The 13,839-nt window shown below is 37.9% G+C and overlaps 1 protein-coding gene across 1 annotated transcript in view; it reads right to left on the bottom strand.

Annotated features, from left to right (window-relative positions):
* The window catches only part of LOC135083032 (inactive dipeptidyl peptidase 10), a 255,916-nt gene that overhangs the window by 142,681 nt on the left and 99,396 nt on the right, over positions 1-13,839 (bottom strand). The window contains exon 3 of the mRNA XM_063977796.1: positions 1,892-2,105. Coding sequence (XP_063833866.1) covers positions 1,892-2,105 — 214 coding nt within the window. The remainder of the gene's footprint in view (positions 1-1,891; positions 2,106-13,839) is intronic.

The following is a 13,839-nucleotide window of genomic DNA, read 5'->3' as shown; positions in this document are numbered from 1 at the left end:
GTTGTTCTGTTCGAGTGTTGTTCTACGGTGTTCTTAGTGGAGATTAAAATAAAAATAACACTCTGATATCGTATTATTAAAGCCAGTTAAATAAAGTGTTTTACTTACAACTTTAAAAAATCTGATAGTGCCTAAAAATTAGCTAGGTACTAAACTGATTTTATTAATTTATGTCCGTTTTCACCATCAATCCCTAATTTTTAAGTGACCCCTATGGTAAAATATAACAGGAATTTGTTTTCATATGGGTCACATAAAAAATAAGAATTTATGGTGAAAACGGGCATTAATCTTTAAAGGGTATCTAAAACTTTGGTAGCTATAAAAATGCATATTTTGTACTTTATTAAAATGAGTGTAGAAACTTGTATCACACAACATTTTTATATTAAAACGGACACAAAATATGAAAACGATTAATCTTCATAGGCCAGTAAGTCACAAAAAACTTATATAAGCCATAGTTAATAAAAGCCTGAGCTACACCAAAACAAATTAACAACGCTACATAATAAGCTAGTTCGATATCAAATTCATTTCGCAATCAACGTAACAAATAAAATTATTATTCCGTACCCCAAGCACGAACAACTCTCGTAATCTTACAGTAATCGTAGTGCTGTAAATATCGTAATAACGGAATGTTTGCTGTCACAAAAGAAAATAATTTTGTTATTAATTTTCATTAAAAAAAAGAGAAAACATTATCATTCGACAAAAAGTTGTGGCCTATGCTGTTTCCATAGTTTTTTTTAGTACATTTTAATTCAAATTACTAAAAAATATTTTCACTTGTGATCTACTAAGCTGTTATGACAATTACAGCTCTACGGTTACGAGATTACACTATAATCCGGGCCTTTTCAAGGCAAGTGTGAATAGGCACTTACTGGGCAGCAGATATGAACCATCCTAGACTGCATCTCACTCAACATCAGGTGCATTTGCAGTCAAATACTTGTCATGTTCTGCATAAAAAAAAACTGACGTCGGCACTAAGCGGAAATTTTAAGCTAAGTAATTTTATCTTTTTAATATCAAATTATGGATTTCCGCAAAGTTACGCCTGATACAATTAATTATAAAAAAAAATGTTCGTGCTCAGGGGTCCATTCAAAATTACCTATGCTAATTTGTTTCGTTTCGTTGTTTTGGCAAGTAAGCTTATCCGTATTGTTTCCATTAATTGGTTTTGGGCAGAATACACGCAATAATTTAATTATGGAAAATCACAAGAGATTTCAATGTTATGAATAATGTAGAAAATGTGCCACAATACAATATTTCGATCAACAAAGTACGAGTTGTATGCATTTTTAATTTCCCTTGGTGAGGTTTACGTCTAACAGTGGACTGCTATTGTTGAATTTTAAAATAAGATTACAAAGGCTAACTTGAGTAAAGTCAAAATCAAAATCAAAATCAAAATCAAAAATATTTTATTCAATTAAGACCACAGGTGACACTTATGAACGTCAAAATATAGTAAATAAAAAAAAGGTAGCCCTTACTGGACTGGAATTGAACTGGACGAGAATGCCATATATGGTATTAAGTTCGCCTTTTGTCCTGGGATGCATTGTTGTGCAATAAGGTTTGAATAAATCAATAAACAACAAAGTCGAAACGTCAAGCCACGGGTCAAGCTCATGTACTACGAGTAGTTACTCGTACGTAATAAACGTCACGTTTTTCAAATGTTTATAGAACGCGAATGTTTAAAATAATATGCATTCATGATGTTGAACAATTCTCTGAGGTTAAGGATTCCGGGTATCGCTCGCCTCCACCTTAGGACTAATCATCACATTCCATCAGGTGAGACACAAGCCAAGAGCTTCTCCGTTGGGGGTAAAAAATACAACAAAGTGGGTTCAAAAATCAAACTCACCAGAAATCCACGTGCCGTTCCACCTCACTGGCGTCAGATCATCAGTCAGCAGATCCTGGATCCGCAGCCGCCTGCCCTTGACCCTGGGCCCTTCATCCGGGGGTGTCAGCAGCACCACCGATGTCACGATCAGTGCCAGCACAGCCACGATCACCAGGAGTGCGATGAGGATCCCTCGCCAGTTCCTCTGATTCTGACCGCCCACAACCAGCTTCTGGAACGAAGGTGAAAGTCAGTTTATCTGGATAACTGAAGATGCACCAGTGCCTACTAAGGTCGGGTTGCATCATCCTTCTTTAACTTTGACAAACGTCAAAAATCTGTCAAACTCCATACAAAAAACACCGGTCATCATTATAGTTACGGTCAAAGTTAGGTGGTGCAACTCAGCATCAGTATGTTAGAAGTTACGGTTTCTTTCCCCGCACTGTAGGCATAGTGAATGATTTTTTTTATGCAAAACAAGGCAGGTATTTTTGACCGGAATCGCACCTGATGTTAAGTGAGATGCAATCTAGGAAGGTACGTACTCGTAGGTATATTGTATACCTACCTAGTAAGTGCTTACAACTGTGCTAAAAGTTGTGAGATCCTTCCCCACACTATAGTCGTACCTACTGTGTATAATTTTTTTATGCAGAAGAAAGTATTTTTGACCGCATTCGCATCTGATATCAAATGAGATGCAGTCTAGGATGGTACATATCTGCCCTGTAAGTGCTTATTCACTCTCGCCTTGAAAAGGCCCGGATTATAGTGTTCGCTCGTTAAAAATAACGTGATATAGTAAGGTAGGATATCTATGTATACTAATACTCTTAGCTGTTAGTAAAATATCAGTTTAGCACAGCCTGTTCAGTAAAACAAAAAAGTCTTTGTCACAAAATAATAATATCTCGTTAATAGATTGTATCATTTTTACACCGAAATAAATCCGTGGCCATATATTTCACTTTCCCCGGATTCCGGTTTATTCCGATAGATCCGGAAAAAGGCGATTCATCACGACAACAATGGCCGATAAAGTACTTACAGTCGACGGCACATTAGAGTATACATTTTAGGTGCAAAAATAGCACTTAATACGAGTAGTTAGATGCCATAGTGGATAGCTTGATGTGCCAGTGTAGATCGGTGTATGGGCCGTGTTGACTTTGGGGACACCGTGGTTGGTTCAGAATAAGATTTTATTTGATATTATAGAAAATAATAATCTAGAGGTAGGTCTTTACCAGTAGGTACGGTCGTTTCGGAAATCCTTGAGGGAAGCCTTTGTCCAGCAGTGGACGTCATTTGGCTGAAACGTACGAAGTGCAATGTAACGAAAACACATACATATTTATGATACTCTTAGGTTAAGAATGTCACAACACAAATAATAAAGTAGTTACTTGGGACTTATACGTACCTATCTCATAAGATGCGTAGGTGGTGATTTAAAAGCGTAGGACGGATTACATAATGGAATGGGATTATGACTCTTTCATGTAATTTTCAAGCTATTTTCGGCTCGTTAGTAAATTAGATCAATCACAGATTCTGGAGGACATAATTTAATACTCGTAAAGTGTAGAAGACTTAGGCTGAGTTGCACCACCTAACTTTGACGATAACCGGTGTTTTTTATGGAGTTTGAAAGATTTTTGCCGTTAGTTAAAGTTAAAGCAAGATGGTGCAACCCAGTATTATTATAACACGAGCCAGTGAAAAATATTCAAAATATTGTTTTGTACAAATAAAATCATAGCTTTACCAAAAGAAAGGCAGGGCAATGTATAGGGCAAAATATTTCAGTCTGGCATAACACGACAAAACACGCTATCGCCCGCCCGTCCCGCATACAAATGTCAGCCGCTTCTCAACTCATACATCTTTGCTTTGCGGAATGTTGAACAAACTACATAGTTTATAAGACCCGCATGAATCAGAGTGAATAGCCTTCTTTACATAGAAAAAGACAACAACAGTTTACTTATTTTTAATTTCAAAGTTTAGATGTTGATAAAATATACGTAGATTTTCCTTTCATTAAAAAACGCTCTATATACAATGAAATTCAATACTCAATATGTTTATTGCTTCCTTAAGTACATTTAGGTGTTACATATATTTGGAGATCATTTTAAGGACCCTGTTGGGCGCTGCAAACTTAAAATCTAAGGAGAGGAGGCTTCTTTTTTTAGATAGAAAGTTATAGTTTAGTTAGGTACATCGTTAATTAATTTTATCGTCTAGATTTTCCTTTAAGGTGATATTCAATATGTAGGTACTTATTTATCTAAATTTTAACAACTAATTTGACACTAGCTATGATTAATAACTAGGCTACTACAAGATGCCAAGGGCTGTGGGTTTGACGACCCTTGAGGATTTGAGTAAGTATTACAAACATTTATATTATGATTTTGATTTTTATTCATACCTACACAGTTAGTTTGTATTTCTTTACAAAGAAATATTTTCTATCCGTTGTTTAGACTCGTGTAAAAACGTCCAAGGATTTATAGAACAAAAACAACCCCTTAAATTCGCGTAAAAAGGCTTCCATTAATCTACTCTTACAAAATCAATTATTTCCATATCCCATTCGACTTTTCGTGACTTTCTTTCCTGTTCCCAAACATGGCGGTTAATTCCCCGATTATAGACGACCTTTGGGAAAGTTTCTTTGTGTAATTCAATAAAAAGCCAAAAGAATTACGGCCGCGACTCCCAGAATGGTGGGAAGGTTTTCTGGCATATTGCGGGGGCTGGGACATGTTGGGACATGTCTGGGAAACTGGGTCGGGAATCGGGATGTGTTGTGTCTAGTCTGGAACAGGATCGTGTGAACCGCTAGTTAACAGCACCTTCCTAATAGGCTGTGAAAAGCGCTGGTAGGGCAAAAAGATTATGTGACATGTGAAGGCTCCATAAAAGCAAAACTTTTTTTTAACCCTTTATGCTTCACAACACTTTCTACATACACAAATTACACAATCATATCAAGTGATATACAAATTAAAGCACCTTTCAGAATTCCTGTACCTTTTAATTGGGAATCTATAGAATTATTAGTAATAGATTCTATTCTAGAATCGAATAAATAAATAGAAAATATACCTAACTTCCAAAGTTAGCACGGTTCAAAGTGGCGTGGCATCGGGCTACGGCCGACCTTAATTCCCAAGAACCAAGCTACTGATTGACATAACCCCTGCACACCTCGGATTTGTTGCGTGCACGCATTGAGACACTTTGTATAATACAACTCATTTCCATATGTCCATGGAATATCGCAATTTTCCTGTCAACTGACGCTAAAATAATCCGATACTAAATTCCAGGTGATCTAGTTCTCATACGAAAGCACTTCAAACTTTACATTTTTGTTGCAATCTCGCCCCTATTCCAACTACATTAAATACCACAGTGTTTACCTTGATGTGCCCTCATCTTTACAAGGACAGTATATCCCGACTCAATCGATACTTCGAGTTTGAAGCGACGGGTGACTTGTCATAAATCTTACAAAGATTTAGCCTATGATTTGGCCAGTGGTAGCCAACAGGTGGGTTCAAATTGGAGTATTGGGTAAAGTGGGTAAAATATTTAAAGGGTAACTTATTGTTTGCTATCCATTTAATGAATTACAAAGCTCAAATTGACTGTCAGACTAACAACTATATCTTCGTACAAGATTGAACTTAATTTTGTCATTAAGCTCCAAGTTTTTTTTTTAAATTACTTCTGTTTAGATTACCATTATAAAATCCCCTAACAAATTGATAGACAGAAAAGATAGTGGTAAATTAGATATAGAGTCCCTTTATTGGCAGACCTAAAAAGTGCAAGGTTCTCTCTAAGGCCAAGAACTCACGGCGCGATTTTCACCCGCGCTCGCGGCCGTTGTGGAATTACGGTTTTATTTCAAAACTCACGGAAGCGGTTATTTGCGCGGTTATTCTAAGAACTAAGACCTATTCACTGGTACGAAATGGTCGCCCGCCCGATTACAACAGCGCCCGCTGCGGGCGTTAACCGCGTCGTGAGTTGTGCATTAGTTTTTGCATAAGTATCTGCATTCTACAGAAGCTGCGGGCCCGCAACCGCCGCGGGCGCGGATGAAAATCGCGCCATGAGTTCTTAGCCTAATCATTTTCTTTTATTTAAAAACTGTGGTAAAATTACAAAAGGGGTGTTACGGCTCAAAAGTTTGAGAAGCGATGCCCTAAAGATTTTTCCCTTAAGCCGCTTAGTTGATGGATTATTAACCTAATCGGGATCGGCTGTTTTCGGGGGTGAGATAGGGCCATGTCATCCCCGTCCCTACCTGCGTCCCCTTGAGTAAATGACTATGACATTATCTTGGGAACTTGAATTTAGGGCTCAGAAAATAGGTTTTGATAAGCTGTGAGATCGTTTATCTGTTCGTACGTCATTAGATAGCAGTTTGAGCTTATTTTTTGTGACGTTTTTGAGCTAAGAAGATATGGGCATTTCTACTGTACGGTGTATTTTTTCTCAATTCGGTGCTAAAATGTATATTTAGTTTTTTAAGTAGTTTCAATACAAAAAAATAAATGTTACTCCATTCTGAACGTAAAAATAGCATTGTCACTAAATATTGTGAAGTGGTTTATGAGAAATGTTAAGCATCGAATTGAGAGAGCACCGAATTGAGAAAATGAATCACGGAATTGAGAAATGAATCTCCAAATATAAAAATCGCTCCGCAAACTTAGAATTGATGACATTATGAAGAAATACCTAATGTATTTCAATAATTAATATAATAAATACTTAAAACGTTTTGATATCTGATTGCTGGTCTATTAGTTAGATGGTTCATTTTAGGTTTATGTGTCTAAAATACCAATGGAATAAAACAAAAATCCTAATCAATATGTTTAATTTTTTAATAAGGAACTATAATAAATTCTTAATTTTTATACATTATTTTAATTTTGTTTAAATAAAACAAATAAATACATAACACATGGTCTCTTTGTTTATTTATTCTTAACCTTAAACATAAAATAAATATTGCAAAACCCAAGAGCTAGATTGACCTGACACTATACCGAAGATATTATATCGGACGTCAGTTTGTACACGATTAAAATGGCACTCAAATAGCTGAAATACAACAAGGCACCAGGTGTTACGGCATTATAGCTGAGCTTCGCTGGTACTAAAGGCTCTACAGAAGCAGTTTAATTCCCTCATTCTCGAAGAAAAAACGCCTCCGGCATGGCACAGAAGTGTGGTGATAGCATTATAGACTCATCTCACTTATGAGGCGTGTTTACAAGCTGTTTTCGAGAGTCCTTACGAATCATCTCGCTCGCAGACTCGACGACTTCCAGTCTTCCGAACAAGCTTGTTTCCGAAAAGGCTTTAGTATTATGGTACACACACAGGTACGCTACGGCAGATTATACAGAAGACCAAGGAGTCGCGATATCGGGGATGATATCGGAGTCATGGCCTCCGTAGAGCCTTTCAACAAGTGGGTATCAAAATGAACATGGACAAGACAAAAATCATGTCAAATGTCCGTGTTGCACCCACTCCTCTGAAGGTTGGAGACTACACTCGAAGTTGTTGACAATTGTGTACACCTGGGACAAGAGTCCAGATAGTTACGTCCAACTTTGAGAAAGAAGTCTATCGCTGAATTCAACTCAGCTAAGCATCGATCGGGAAACTTCGCTATTACGTCTGAAATATCGTAGCGTCTTAAGACAAAAGTCTTCTACCAGTGTGTGTTGCCAGTGATGGTGTATGGATGTGAAACTTGGTCGCTTACTTTGAGCCTAATAAGAATCAGAAATGTGAATATCGGCAAGAGAACCAAAGTGACCGGCATAGCCCGTAAAATTGCATAAATCAAGTAGCAGTGGGCGGGGCACAGAGCTCGTACAGATAATGTCTGTTGGGACTGAAAAGTTGTCGAGTGGAAACCACGGACCAGTGAGCAGGCCCCCACTAGGTAGACCGACGATCTGGTCGAGGGAAGAACCTGGAAGAATTATTTTAATAAGATAGCAATAGCAGTGTATTTTTTTTAATGAAACCTCAAAAAAATAGTTTTATTGTCTCCTGTCCAATGACTGGTACGGTCCAATGATTGGTAGTTCACCCTATTATTATGCTCTATTGATTTCATTATTATTTTAAGTTACACAAACAATTTATAGCACAATAAAAGTATCCATTTTCATTTAATATCAATTCGGTGTACGTGTTTTCTCAGTTCGATGCCCCATATTCCGCGGAATTGAGATCCACGGAATTGAGGAAAAATCACATTTCATCAAATTACTCGAAAATATTATAAATTACGACGATTTCTACCAAACGTAATGGCAGATATCAGTTAAATACTTAATTAATTCAGCAGTAATCTCATCAAATACTTCATGAACATTATTAATATCGCACACCGGTTTGAGAAATGACCAGTGACCAAAAATTCTGAGTGATTTCAAACCTCTGAAAAATGCTCCTCAAAGCGACTGATCCCTCTTTTATACTGCTCGACCACTCGAGTGCAACTGCTAGTTTATGGGAATCAGGCGTGGGTGTTCGTACTATGCGTAGTTAGTGATTTAAGAGCACAAAAGTAAAAATCACGGAATTGAGGCACACACGTCGGACAAAATTTAAATGTGTTACTGTATTAAAACCCAAGGACTTGCAATAAAGAAACTCATTTATATAGCTTTATTAACTATCCCTTGTTCTGTGAATGTGGGTTTCATAATGGGGAAGTTATTATTTCAAAAGTTATGAAGCAAAAACGAGTAAATTCTGGAAACCGGACACTCCATTTTAGGCCAAATTTCGCCCGTTTTTGAACTTTCGGATTTTTTCAAGGCGAGATGTAAAACCTGGCGGTCTTCTAAATATGCTCTCCATCAAGACAAGAGTCCTATAAATACGTGTGATTTTTTTCAAGTCCGTACTTAAATTTTAAAGGTACTTTTTTCGCCCCAGTAGGTCGATCGGTCGTCCCCGTAGAAATGCCCATAGACAAAATTTATTTATTTACCTACTTATTGAGGCATCATCATCATCATCATCATCATTTCAGCCATAGGACGTCCACAGCTGAGCATACTTATTGAGGCATACCAACAAAATTAAATACAAAGTGATTACATGAAAATTGACCATGGAATTGGAACTTTTATTGATTTTGAATGAAACTCAGTCGGTAGTTTGCGAAAACAATACAAAGTAGTAAGTACAGTTTCATATCTGAATTGCTAACCAATGGTGATAGAAATTGGTGAGTAAGCTTAATGGGATCTAGAAGAAGGCTACTTAATTTTGGTCGTAACAATAAGTCGTAAGCTTTCGAAAGAGGGATTTTTTGTAAATTGAAACCCATAATTTTTTAAGAAGCAAGATATAAAATACATTAGTACTTTTAAGTCATTGTAAGAAAAACAAATGTTTTATAATAGGTTACACTTTACATGTTTTTAAACACTTTACATAGGTACACTCTCTATGGAAGACCTACATAAGACCGAAACCCACACAAGCGAAGTCGCGTCCAGATATTATCACCTCCCAAACAAAGTGCGTCTTAGTCCTATCACGTATTGTCACGTCATAACCGTGACAGGGTGACGACGGTTGGGCAAAGTCACGGTGTCGTAATAACCGTGTCACGGTGATCAATCGCCCCGTTTAGGGTTGAATCTGCTATCCATTGTGTCGTTTTCAGATATCTAAGACTAGCTTTTGCCTCCTGCTTCACCCGTGTCTGATGGTCACAACAGGAGACCTTACTTGACCCTTATTACACACTTAATTTCAATTATAGCTTAATTTGTTGTGTAAACAATACTGTTTCATCAAAATTCGATTAGATTCACTGCTTTCGAGCAGGATTGATAACATTATGTGTTTTGTAGAGCAATACCACATTTCGTCATTAAGTAATAAACAATATAAAAAACAACGTTTTATATAGCGACTACGCTATTAAATATAAAGATACCCTGCGGTCATTCGCCGGGGCGTGCTGCGGTAGGATTGCTGTAGCGTTTCTGCATACAAATTGATTCAATTCGACATCGCACAATCGGATGGATGTTTGTTATTTTTTCAAGCAAAATCTACTAATGTCGTAAGGGTTACAATTTCTAACATGTTGCGATAATGGCCAAATTACGACGTGTCATGTAAGTCGGTCTTTCTATGATAAAAACGGGACTATTCCCACCTCTCGTTCCCACCACTGCAACTCCTGTGTAGCCAGGATCTACAGCTTGACCGCCATAAAAACCCAACCAATGAAGGTCAAGTTTGTCCCGGGGGAAAGTTAAACTGTCATTGGACCCGCAATGAAATTAATAAGAAGAACATAGGAGGAGTTCTATGATAAAGTCATGCGGGCGAAGCCGCTGGCAAAAGCTAATGAGACTAATCTCAAACACATTTCGTGGCAGAAGTCAGTATTAGATTTAGTCTAAAAGCTCTTACATCATCATCATCATTTTCAGCCATAGGACGTCCACTGCTGAACATAGGCCTCCCCCAATGATTTCCACAATGGCAGGGTGGCGGTGGCCTGCATCCAGCGCCTTCCCGCTACCTTTATGAGCTCTTTAAAAGCTCTTTACAATGATCTAAATAGTAACTATTTTTTTTTCACATCTATGACAGTTGTTATTTCGAAATGCTTTCACTCCAGTGTTTTTTTTTAATAATTAGTTACTTCGCTCCGTGAAGGATTTCGATTTTCAGAGCGAACAAAAAGTGCCTCTTGTCTAGGGGGCTGTTTTTGTCTTCTATAAAACTCGTCTAAGCTGGATATTACCGGTTCGGCCGTAATATGCGCATAAAACGCGTCTGCTCATAGACATAGCGAAATGGCGGGTGTTAGCGACCCCATTGACTTAATAGCCACTTGTAGGTAATGGCCCGTTCTCTTAACAAGCGCGGTTATGTACAATATCGGGTATACGTCCATTAAAGCTTCTTTACATAGTTATAATAATACTAGCGGCCGCCCGCGACTTCGTACGCGTGGATCCCGTTTGACCGCCTTAGGGGAGGAGTTTTGTAGAATCCTTTCTTAGCGGATGCCTACGTCATAACATCTACCTGCATGCCTTTCAGCCCGATCCGTCCAGTGGTTTGGGCTGTGCGTTGATAGATCACTATGTCAGTCAGTCAGTCAGTCACCTTTGAGTTATGTATATGGATTTAGATAATATATTCGGGATCGAACTTAACCTTCACTGGTTAGGTTTCGTTGAGGTCAAACTGTAGATCCTGGCTATACGGGAGTAGCATTGGTGGAAAAAGAGATTTAGGATTAGTCTCGTAATATGAGCAATTGTTATTGACGATCCATCAACACACAACTTACATTATGGATAATATGACGTAAGTATCCGCTAAGAAAGCATTTTCCAAAATTTTATCCCATAAGGGGTCGAACCGGGGTTCAAAATGTATATGGAGATTGTTTTTTAAAGTCCCGTTAACCCCTGTTGCTAAATATGCTTGATTTGTGTTAGTGTTCACACGATAATCCACAAGTGGCATGGCTCGAATCATCTCGAATCGGCCAGTCCAACATCGACACCATGCGGGTTTTAGAATCGCGCTGACCGCTCGCTGATCGTCGGCGCTGACAGATCAATATGTATGTAATTGAAGGGAACGTTCCTGAGTGACGCTGATCGCTCGGCGCCTCAGATCATAGAAAGAGAATAGATATGAAGTCGCGCGTAACTACAACGAGAACCAGTGTCCCCACATTTCCCCCACCACAGCTCCCACACACACATTCAACTGTGTAAAAACAAAGCGACTGAGAGTCTACGACAACATGTGCAACCGGCTTAAAAGTGCTGTGATTGGCCAGAAGGCGTACCTTATGGCCAATCAATGGCCGCGTGACGTGACGCACACTTTGAAAAAAGCAATTAGAGAGAAGAAAGATAAAATGGAGTCGATAAGATATCGATACTTTAAATCCTGGGGGCAAGGCTCGAAATTGGTTTAAAAAATGCTTGTATGAAAACCTTTTTATTATTATACGTTATTATTATGTTCTTTAACGATTTTTGCATAAAGGAGTCAGTTCCATTTTGTATGGACGAAAAACTCAGAATCAATTATTGGGACTAAATGAAGTTACCTTATATTAATTTATCCCAACCAAAGCTCAATGTCGTTATCGATGGAGTATAGAAGTTATAGACTGACAAAGTTTGTATGAAAAAAAGTCATGGGTTAAGTAGGTACTTGCGATTTTTACCAGTATTTACAATATTGGTAATATATTATTATTTACTTTAATAATAATAACAGGATCACTGTAATTATTATTAACTACTATCGCGCATTAACTTTTTAATTATGGCGAAATTCGTACCGCCTATGTTTATCAAAAATAATGCCTATATTAGGCTTTCAACTAGCTCTTATAGTAATTACATAGTTGACAGTTACTAATCCCTTCTACTATTGTTATTGTTTTTGTAAAAACTTAAAAATCGCAAGCAACTCATGATTTTTTCATTCAAAATTAGAAAATAGAAAATAATAATTTACTTCTATTTATCGATAATAGGAAACCGTATTAGAACACGAGCCCTGCACTATGTTACGACCGGCACATGCGGCCGTACTGTGTATTTTCACGCGTCAGTGGATATCGGAAGAAATAAAATACATTGCGCATAGTAGGGAATTTAGTGCAATGATTTGTATGGAGACCCCTCCACTTTGGTATAGAAGGCTCATTTTTGCAACAGTGTTTCTTTGGGTGCTCCTGAGTGGATTTCCGTCGGTAGACATCGGGAGCCCCCCCTGTGGTAGCAGGGGGAGGGGGGGCAAGTTTCGTTCCGCCGCGCTTCACTTTAAGGCCCATATCTTCAAAACTATGGGTATTAGGGCAAGTGTGGTATCATTTTCGGATAATTAAAGGATGGCGAATTCTATAACAAACTTTTTGCCTTTTCATACAAAAAAATTGAAATATTGAGTAAAATTCACAAAAATCAAAAAGTATTTTTTTAAATAAACGTCGTTTACTTTTAAACCACTGGAGATAATCTAATAAAAAAAATATGACCTGAAAGCTACATTTATCAGGATTATAAAAATATAACATTGTATGGTACTATTTTCGCAAAAAGTAGGTGAAAAAAATTTTTTCTTCAGGACACAGCGGGCGAATTTTATTGCGCATCGAAAAAAAATATTTATTTTATCCATGAATTCATACTATTTGGTTCATAAGCAAGCAAGAATTATTATTTTAGAATTTATTTAGAGTTGCTGGCACATCAATCTACCATGATTTGTATTTTTTCGTCAATTGATTTTGAACTCTTGGAATCGGTAGGTAACCCCAAAATCGTGGGGGTTACCAGGGGGTGCCTTAGGACTTACGCCGCCACTGTAAAGATGGCCTTGGGAACGGGAACGGGCGTCTACTGTAAACACTTCGAACATAGTGAACGCTTAAGGAAGTTTGCTACAATGTTTCAAGCTGAATTCTACGCTATAATATGTGTGCACTAAAGAACAGGGGTGTAAAAAACGCAATATTTACATCCTGATCCACAGCCAGGCAGCACTCAAACAAAAAGCCATCGCCTCAGTGAAGGTTGAGTCTAGAATTATTCTAGGTGCAATCTTAAAGATGAACAAACTCGGAAGGCATGAAAGTGTCCCTGATGTGGGATACATACACGGATCAAATGCAATGGGAGAGCCGACAGTCTAGCGAAACTAGGGTCAGAGGCGATACCTATTGGGTCAGAACTGATACTTACCTTTATCTAACGGCATACCTCATGGCCATATCCAAGAAGCACAGTGCTGAATGGGAAAGCTCCAACGATATAAGATAAGCCTCTCCAAATCATTCCTAAAGGGAAACACAGGGTCATGGAGAAAACTCATTAAGCATTAAGGTATCTAAGCCC

The sequence above is a fragment of the Ostrinia nubilalis genome, chromosome 22 (genome assembly GCF_963855985.1).
Source record: "Ostrinia nubilalis chromosome 22, ilOstNubi1.1, whole genome shotgun sequence".
NCBI classification, from domain to species: Eukaryota; Metazoa; Arthropoda; class Insecta; order Lepidoptera; family Crambidae; genus Ostrinia; species Ostrinia nubilalis.
Note: the sequence above shows the minus strand (reverse complement) of the source record. Positions and strands in the feature narration are given on the sequence as shown.